This window comes from Perissodus microlepis, chromosome 11, assembly GCF_051167445.1.
Source record: "Perissodus microlepis isolate ML-2025 ecotype Zambia chromosome 11, ASM5116744v1, whole genome shotgun sequence".
Taxonomy (NCBI): Eukaryota; Metazoa; Chordata; class Actinopteri; order Cichliformes; family Cichlidae; genus Perissodus; species Perissodus microlepis.
The window spans coordinates 17,980,405-17,990,070 of NC_140471.1; the positions used below are offsets into that span (position 1 = coordinate 17,980,405).

Genomic DNA, 9,666 nt, shown 5'->3' on the forward strand with positions numbered 1-9,666 from the left:
AGCTGTTCATCTGCACCTAAAGGACAAAGGTCACTCTTTCAAGGATGCCAATGTTCACATTTTGGAAAGAGAAGACAAATGGTTTAAAAGGAGAGTGAAAGAAGCCATCTATGTCCTCTGTGAACGGCCACCTTTGAACAAGGTTAGTGGCTTACAACACCAATTCTCTGCTATCTATAATCCAGTTTTGAGATCCCTTCCCAGACACCTTAACACCCACCCACATCCTTGGCCATTTGACCTCAGTAAATCACATGATAGGGTGGGGCTAGCTTTCATGGTGGGTTCACCTGAAACCTTGGCTGATTGTGACCCACACCCGTTTTCACACCTTTGCTCATGTGATTAGGTAGAGGACAAATAGGGGGTCCATGTCCCTCTTGGGGAAACTCCCACAGGGCTTAAAATCTGGGACTCTCCACCATTTGACCTTAGAACTGAAGAAGCTTCTCGGATGAGAGGTGAAAGGTCTTAAAGCAACTTAAAGAAGTCCAGACACTTTTCTTTCCAAGCTACTTAGACTAAGATGACCTGGATCACTGAGACCTTTCACAGACATACAATATATGAAACAAAGGTGAGATTTTGTGTTTGACTTAAATGTACTGTGTGAAAAGCAGAACAGAAACTATCATGTCATATTTTTACAAAAAGAAAAAACAGCAGCTTTATCACTTTATTTGCTGAAGTGAAGAGATGAATGCTCTACAGTGGCTTTTGTTGTCCATATGCATTTGCTCCAAGGGTATGTGTGTTCTGTATAATGTATAAATTCTTAAAATATACAGAGTTAAACAGTATGTGATTTTTTTGTTTTTTTTTATCTTATTTAGCTGAGGAAAAAAAAAATCATTATTAAGATTTTGTCCTGTGCATTGTCTTCCTCTCATTGGTTACCCTGTTTTTGTTCTTTTCTTCATCACGTTTTGCTCTCAAATTTATTGCAGTGACTCAACCTGAAGCTTCATCTTGGACTGCTGCTGTGTCATCCTCAGTGAAAGGTCTCCTTGGATCATGTGTGGTGATCCCCTGCTCTTATAACTACCCAGATCCAAAAACCAATACCACAAGCTTTACAGGGATTTGGTACAATGACAATGATCAAGTCATCTGTCATTCTGATGCATTTCAAACTCTGGATCAGTTTCGGAATAGGACAAAGCTGCTGGGAGACCTCAGCAAGAAGAATTGTTCTCTGATGATTGATGATCTTCAAGAAAGTGATGGAGGGACGTTTTATTTTCGGATTGAAATCAAAGACTATGACAAGTACTCCTACAAAAATAACAAAGTCTCTATTTCAGTCAGTATGTAAAATAATTTATTTTAAAAATTATTGTAAGCATGTTGTGAATCTTAGCATAACTATATTTGTGAAAAGATAACATCAGTAATATCCAACGGATGTTTTCACTGTTTTGTTTGCAATAAAATAGGAAATATCTCTCCATTAAATAATCCCTATGCCCAGTCACTGTTTTTAATCTATTTTACTTTTCACAGTTAAATACTTATCAAATCAATTCACTTGATCAAAATTGAAAGCTGCATAAAACACAACATCAGCAGCTATACTGCTTAAGTGCATTTGTATTTCCAATACAGTACACTTACCATCACAACTGCATTCGGTTTATGACCATAATCTTTTTTGTTAACACAGGTCAACCTGATTTATCTGTGCAAGAGGAAGTAAAGGAGGGTGAGAATGTGTCTGCATCCTGCTCCGTGTTTCACTCCTGCCCCACATATCCACCTTCTTTCATCTGGAGTCACTCTGGAGAACAGCAAAATCAAACACAGCAGCTTCATGAAGGCCAGTGGAATTCAACATCTACTCTGACCTTTCGCCCAAACCGCTCTGATCACAACAAGCCTTTAAAATGCAGAGTAACATACCATCGAGGGCTCCACCTGGAAACATCTAAGATACTTCAAGTAAAATGTAATTGTACTATATCAGTTTATACTAATAGCAGATAATTCTACCAGTGCAGATAATCAAATTCGGGTGAAACGGGTGAAAACGGGTGAAAACCCGTTTTTATCAGTTATGTGAAATTGCCAGAGCAAAGCCTTATTTTCCTCCAAAAGACCTAGAAAAACTTTTTCAATCCTTCATCACCTCTGGACTGGACTACTGCAATTCTCTCTATTTGGGTCTTCAACACTCATTTCTCCATTGCTTGCAGTTAGACCAAAATGCTGCTGCACGTCTTTTAGTGTTAGAATGTATGAACACATCACTCCAGTTTTAGCAAATTTACACTGGCTCCCTGTCTAATATCATGTTGATTTTAAGATTCTTTCACTTACTTTTAAAGTTAAATGATATGGCGCCCAGTTATTTAAGCAAACTCCTCAACATGTATAACCCCAAAAGAGCACTGAGATCGTCTGGCCAGATGCTCTTACTACAGCCAAGGTCTCGATTGAAGCATAGAGGAGATCGGGCCTTCGCAGTTGCAGTGCCTAGACTCTGGAATAATCTGCCAGATGATATTCGTATTTCAGAGTCTATTCAGTCTTTTTAAATTGTATCTTAAAACTCACTTTTTTAACGTTGGCTTTTAATTCAAGTTTAGTTTGAGTAGCATCACGCTTGTTTTATGTTTGTTAATGCATTATTTGTTTTTCTATTGTTTTCTCTTGTTCTTAATTAATTGTAAAACACTTTGGTCAACTGTGTTGCTTTTAAATGTGGTATAGGAATACATTTTGATTTGATTTAGATTTTAAAGCTTTAATTTAAAGGTTGAGTATAAGTCAGATGTAAATGAGGGAGAATCTGTACACCTGAAGTTCTCCAGTGATGCTAACAGGATATGATAAATCCCCACTAATTATATTTCTTGTCCTTAAAGCTGCCCCTGACATCAAGACTTCCTCAAAGTGCTCCTCTGAGAACGGCATCATAAAGTGTGACTGTATCGTAGAGTCCGAGCCTCCCAGCATGGTCTATTTTATTTTTGGTGACAGAGTCCTGCAAAGCAGCAAAGTAGACATGAATGGCTCTGTTACTACTGGGACTCTGCAGACAGACTTTGGGTCTTTCAGGCGTGTGCAGTGCCTGGCAAACAACGTGGTGGGATATGACAACATCTTGCTCTCTTTACCTGTTAATGGTAAGAAAAACTTAGGATGTACTGATCTCTCTGTTTTTACATGACAAAAACACTCATTATGGTTTCTATCTGGACAGACAACATGCAGAATATTCTTATCTCATCTGGAGCAGGTGTGATTTTGCTGATTATTCTGATAGGAAGTGGAGTGGGAGTTGTTAAAAAATGGTAAGTTGTCATGAACATAATCATTGAAAATAAGCGTTTGTTATTATTGCATCATTTGTGAAATAATAGTCATAATTACAACCAAATGAACACCACAATGTATGTGTGTGTGTGTGCATATCTATCTATCTATCTATCTATCTATAGATATTTTAAATAAATGTATGTCTTTTTGGTTAGAGGCTGTGACAAGTGTCAGTTTCCTTTCTCATTTAATTAAAAACATTTTACTGCCAGCAGGGGGAGATCAAGAGACACAACAACCACTAACCTGAGCAACATGATGTCAGACAGACCTGTGGAGCTCCCTCATAGTGCCCCACCAAAAATGTTTTATTTCTTCACTTCTGTTTGAAAACAAACAAATCTTACTGATGATTAAATATGATTTAAGAAGATATGCAATTAGATTTAATCTTTACCTCTTGCATTCTTTTTCCAGAAAAAACCGCTGTAAGGATATCCCTTGCCCTGACATGTACAACAACTCTCCTGTCTATGGCAATGTAGGGATAAGTAATGTTTTCTTCATTAGTTCATTCATTTTGTGCATGCATGAAAAGGGGAGTGAATTAATCTTGTTTCTCTGTGCAGACTGACTGCGATGAGTCAATATACAACAATGTGTAGCGTGTGGAAAACCAGCTGCGGTCCATGTTTGTGTCTTCTGATATGAATCAAGAAAAACATCCTTGCGCAACTTTATCGCATATTTCTATCATATGTTTTTCACACTTTCTTTGGAAAATAGAGTAAGTAAATAGTATTTGTTAAAATGCTCTTGTTAATTTCATCTAGAACATTTCCTTTGGCTTATCAAATTATATTGTTTAAAAAATTACCAATAACGTATTGTAAAAATCTTTAAGTTGCTAGGTCGCAAAGGTTGCAGATTTTAAAAAATTAAATCGCCGAATTATTATTATGAAGTATATAACATATGACATATTTTTTTCACAAATGTGTAATTCACATTTGTACATGCTTACTGTAGGTTTGTAAAAATCTACACTAAGAATGTACTCATGTTCAAAATTATCGCAACATATTGTCTGATTAAATTATGTGCAAACTTGTCAAATTACTAAAAATGTTTTGAAACTATGTTGTTCATTATTTATACTCAATATCATTTTTCTTTATTATTACCTTTGTTAAGAGTTGTTATGGGTTATCAAATACAACATCAGGCAAGTTATATGATATTGGTCTATCAGCACAGGTCTAGTTGAAGGATATTTGACCTTCATGGGGTGTGGGTATTTGTGGAGAATAACTATAGATTAGTCCTGGGCATTTATGCAAAATGAAATAAAGAACAAAAAAAGTGTGTTATTCAACCATATTTTATGTCTTACACAATCGTTTACACAGTGATGTTTTAAAATAAAAAAACTACCATCAGAATTATTCATGTATGTTTTTGCTTCATGAAGCCATGTTACACATTCTATGCTAATTTCCTTCTGTTTCCTAGGACCACTGCAATATACTCACGGCCTGTTTTATATTTTGATACATGACCAAAGTTCTTGCAATTCAATTTCAAGAAGTGCAACACGAGTGAGACTAATTGGTAATCAGGTCTGGATTTTGCAGGCCAGCATGCCAAGGTGAACAAATGTAGTAAATGCTGCTTTGAAAAAATGATTTTGAATATTTGATCGAGATTAGTGGAATTGCTCAGAGTTTTATTAGTTTGATCTTTCTGTTGTTAGAAATGTGTGGAAAAAGTTTAATTCAAAGACTTACAACAATCATCTGTGCCAGAGACAGCTTGCTTTCAACTCAAGTTAACACAGACCTTTATATCAAAGATATTTAAACAGACTGTGACTCAGTAGTCAATGAAAATATTAATACTGGTCAGAAGATGGGGCTGTGGTAACCAAAATTTAAATATAGCAGTTCCTGAAAAGGTTCAGCAAAAAATCTGAATTTGAAATATTGAAAAACATGAACATGCAACAATAGATAAAATGGAATATGGTTTATTCTTCATTAAACATTACAAAGCACAAAATAAAACCAAGAAAAAGATGCTCAAAAGTCACAGAGTAAAGCATGTGTGTAAAAAAAAAAAAAAAAAAAAGTGATTAATATTTGAAGTCATATGAAGCTGATGTAAACTAACGGACACCATCAGTCCAGAAAACAACAAACTGAAAACATCAGAAATTAACCACCACCACAACTTTCAGGAATTCAGGAAGCTGGAAATCAGAGTTAATGGGAAGAAGAACACTATGAAGAATAGTACAAAAGGTTAAGTAAAAAAAATAACATAATTCCTTTTTTGTTTAAATTTTTTTCTGATATTTTCATATTCTAGATATTCTAGATACATATTTAAGTATTTTTTATTCATCTTTAGGCATAAAAAGAATATTTTAGAACTTCATTTTTTAAACATGTACTTTTTAAAGAGTTTTTTACATGTTCGTTTAGGTGGACAATTTATGTGTATAGAGTGAGACATCAATGTCCAGTGTAGTGGTTTATGTGCAAGTATACCATCGACACTGACACAAATACAAGAAAATAGCCCTTGAATAGCTGTCTACTGTAGTGACCACTATGCGTGAAAGGGTTAAACATACCTGATTATATTCTGATCAGTATTAAGCAATTAAGCATAATTGACTATCAGAAAAAAAATACCTAATACCATTTCTCTTATTCACAATCACGTATAATGATGGGTTGTTTCACGGTTTTCATTGCTTCAATTTTATCAAACACACAATCTCACCTTTTTCACATATACTGTAGAGTAATGTCATATTATGCTGCTTTTTTAAATGTGCATTTTCTTCTGCTTTTACTTTCTTCTTTAACCTTTTAAAGCCACTAATTTGATGCTAACTATGAAATACAACGAAACTGTGACCCAGTTTCGTTGTATTTTGTTATTCATTTGTGTTCTATTTTCAGTTTAGCTTATCTAGTTAATTTCTGCCATTTTAGTCCTTTGTTTTTTAGATCCTTTTGTGTCATCTCCCCCTGTAGTAAGTCTCCCTGGTTTGTGTGTCTACCTATCATGGTTCTTGTCTGTGTGGTTCTTGTTGTCCTGTTTCCTGTTTATTCTGAAAGTCTTGTTTCCATGTTCTATGTGCGTATTTTACACTTCCACTGTGATGCCATTATGGTCAATTGTGTCAGCTGTTTCTCCATGTGTGTTCACTTCCCTCTGTTACACTCAGGGGCGATTCTAGGATCAGAGCTTTGGGGGTGCTGAGCACCCAGAGAGCTGCCCATCCAGGCAAGGTAAACTTTAGTTGTCACGATGAGAGGTCTTCCCTGTCTCTGTCAGTCCCTGCATCCTTATATGTCTCCAGTTGTCCCAAGTTCCCTCTGACTGTCTCCTTGGTGCATTTAAACCCCTGTTCCTCCCTGTCCTCATCGTCTGTTGTCTTCATCTCCATTATCAGTCATCATAATTGTACCCTCTCTGTGCAAGTCTGCAAATTTCTTTATTAAATCATAAGATTCTTAAATTCACCAAGTCTCTCTGTCCCTGGGTCCTCGTCACAAAACATGACATCACTGTTTTGTACATTTTAACACAATTGAATCCCCACATTTGTGAAAGAAAAGCAAAACACTTTTTTGAAAAGTTTGTAACAAAACCATCAAATCTGATAAAGGTTATTTAAATGCTGCTAAAGAAGAATGGATTTGAATTTTAAAAAATACACATCCTAACCTTAATTACTGCGGGAGAATAATGAATGATGCTCACAGTGAGTAAAAAGTAAACTGAGTGCATTTTTTGGACAGAGATTCACTTTTAATGTGTATGTATAATATAATACAGATACATAAAAAAACACTCCAAAAATAGAAAAGTCCTTGAAATGTACAAAATATTATTACAAAACTAAAAAAATTGAGACACCTTGGCCTATGGTACAATGTATACAATGTATGAAAAGATCTTTACTGCAGATACTACTATTGCTCTGCAGATTTTTTCTTTTCTTTTATCCTATGTCGCCTCACCTTGAGGTTGGTAAATCTGTCTATCACATTTTGGTGGTCAAGTCTCTCAAGCATCTCTTTCTCAACTGACATCACAGCCAGGTGCTGGAGTCTGCTTTGACCCATGGTCCTTCTCAGCCAGGTATGGAGCTGACTCAAGACACTAAAAGACCTTTCACAGCTACAGCTGCTAGCTGGGTTTGTTAGGGCAACCTGAATAACAGTTTTCAGTGTGGGGAAGATCTGATTATCCAGAAGATTGTACAATGTTAACATATCTGGAATGGCACCAGCCTCACTCTTGAGCTTCAAAAAGTTTTTGGCAACCGTGACTTCCTCTGACTGAAGCTCAATATGGTAATGCAGTGCCAGGGCTGACAACCCAGTTTGTTTTGCAGATTCTGTACAGCAGCTTTAATATAGGGAGAACACAACTTCCAGATTGTATGAGTAAAATTAGTTGGGTTTTTTCTTTTCCAGTTTAACAGTTTCTGTTTTGCCTGTGTCCCGAATTCGAAAATGTTGAGCAACAGAACAAACCAACAGAGGCCCAGGAGAGTGCAATCAGACAAAGAGTTTATTAAACACACGCAGGAGGAGAAGTATACAGCATCACACCAGCAAAACGTCTCCTGCTAAGAATACACGTGGAAGTGTTTTATAACATCAGGGTTCACGCCCCTTCTCGCGTCGATTACAGATCAGATACATCGATTTACAGTAAATGGTACATCTTAAATGGCTAAAAACAGACACAAAAGTTCCTTTTTCTATAACACCTTCCATACACGGCAATACATTTTAAGCCTACATGGTCCCTGAGGGCTTGTCCTCTTCTTGACTGGTCTTCTGTCATCTGTTACCAAGTAGACTAAAATGCAGTCAGAAGCTAAATGAATTTCAGGCCTTTGGCCTGGCAGGTTTCTGGATTATATGTGTTTGTAAGCGTGTATGCGTCTATCCTTCTATGCTCCAAGTCACCCACAATATATCGACTGAGACATCGCGCTCATCGAAGCTTGAAACCTTCAATAGACTGAGACTGAGCATCAACTCTGAATAAAGCACAGACATGCAATGTGTGTATAAACTGACTAGGGCTGCACCTGTAAGAAAAAGGTTAATAGCAGTAAGTTTCATAAACACCTTTAATGCAATATCAATGCTGTAAGGTATATTATTAATGCAATGTTAATAATGCAGGTTATATTGTTGCAGTAAAATAATTTCTGTATCTCCACACCTGTTAGTACTCCCTGTCTGTTTTCTTACCTGGTTCTTCCTGACCTTGTACTTTCTCCTCATGTTCTCCTCTTTCCTCTCTCCTTCTTTGGACTGACAATCATACACAAATAGATTGTATTCAATTAGATTAAAAAAAAAAAAAAAAAAATTAAGATCACTAATAAAAAAGTCCTCTCTCAGTGTACTTTCAACCAAAAGGCAAATAACCAAAGCACATGAACATCTAATAAAGGATATAAATATTGAAACACTGATCCAACATTATCCTTTATTGACGGATCATTTGATCTTACACTTTTACCTGAATGTGGCTCCTGTTTTTGAAAAAACTTCCTCATATCCAATATGAACCTGGCTGTCTCTCTGTACACACACACACACAACAGGAGTTATAAGGTTAATGCGCATCCAGTCAGTCAGTTAGTACCTTGGGTTCAATATGCACATATGATAAAATAACCAGTTTCTCTCATTACATTTCAAACAGGACAGTGGTAACAGCAGCAGGCTACGGATAATGTTAAGTTTTAGATTTTAAATAGGCTGTATAAATTTCAATGGGAGCAACAGGACGGTCAAATATCGCTGAATTTACTACAGAGTAGGACGGATTGTAGGGTAGCAAACATAGTCGGGAAACACGTTTTCAACACAGCAGGTTACCTGGTGTAATGTTTTTCAGCTAAAAACAAACATGGTCTGACTCCTACCTAAGTATATAAAGAGTAACTGAAGGTTAAATGCTGAAGCACCCCCAAAAATGGGCTAAAATCGCCCCTGGTTACACTCCTGTGTATCTAAGTCTTGTGTCTCTTACTGTTGTCAGGTCGTCTGCTTATGTTCCCCCCCCCCATGTAGTCACAGTCATAGTTATAGTCATAGTCACAGTTAAAATCATAGTCAAACTCATAGTCTAGTCTTAGTTGTCGGTTTTGGTTTTGTTATTCATGTATCAGCCTAAATAAAGGCTTGCTTTTGTTTTTCAACCTCAGGAACCATCAAGTGCGCATCCAGCACTCAACATGTCTTGAAGTTCTCCAGAGACCTGGTTATGTACTCATCATTTGATGCAATGGTATTTGCCTGCACATAGAGCTTACAGTGCTGTCTGTATCATCATCATCATCATTCATTTCATCAGTAATAA

At 36.4% G+C, this 9,666-nt stretch overlaps 1 protein-coding gene across 1 annotated transcript; it reads left to right on the forward strand.

The window, feature by feature from the left end:
- Positions 1-696: 696 nt before the first annotated feature.
- LOC146377517 (myelin-associated glycoprotein-like) lies at positions 697-3,923 on the forward strand. Its single transcript, XM_084942625.1, has 8 exons — positions 697-745; positions 948-1,307; positions 1,664-1,945; positions 2,856-3,125; positions 3,203-3,293; positions 3,531-3,623; positions 3,736-3,799; positions 3,888-3,923. The coding sequence occupies exons 1-8, from the start codon at positions 697-699 to the stop codon at positions 3,921-3,923; spliced, it is 1,245 nt and encodes a 414-aa protein (XP_084798751.1).
- The last annotated feature ends 5,743 nt before the right edge of the window (positions 3,924-9,666 follow it).

Bases quoted from the DNA above. Each gene is read 5' to 3' on its own strand.
- LOC146377517 (XM_084942625.1), top strand. From the start codon at position 697: ATGAATGCTCTACAGTGGCTTTTGTTGTCCATATGCATTTGCTCCAAG. The intron at 746-947 runs GTATGTGTGTTC...AATTTATTGCAG, and splicing joins CATATGCATTTGCTCCAAGG to TGACTCAACCTGAAGCTTCA. The intron at 3,800-3,887 runs GTAGGGATAAGT...TTCTCTGTGCAG, and splicing joins ACTCTCCTGTCTATGGCAAT to ACTGACTGCGATGAGTCAAT.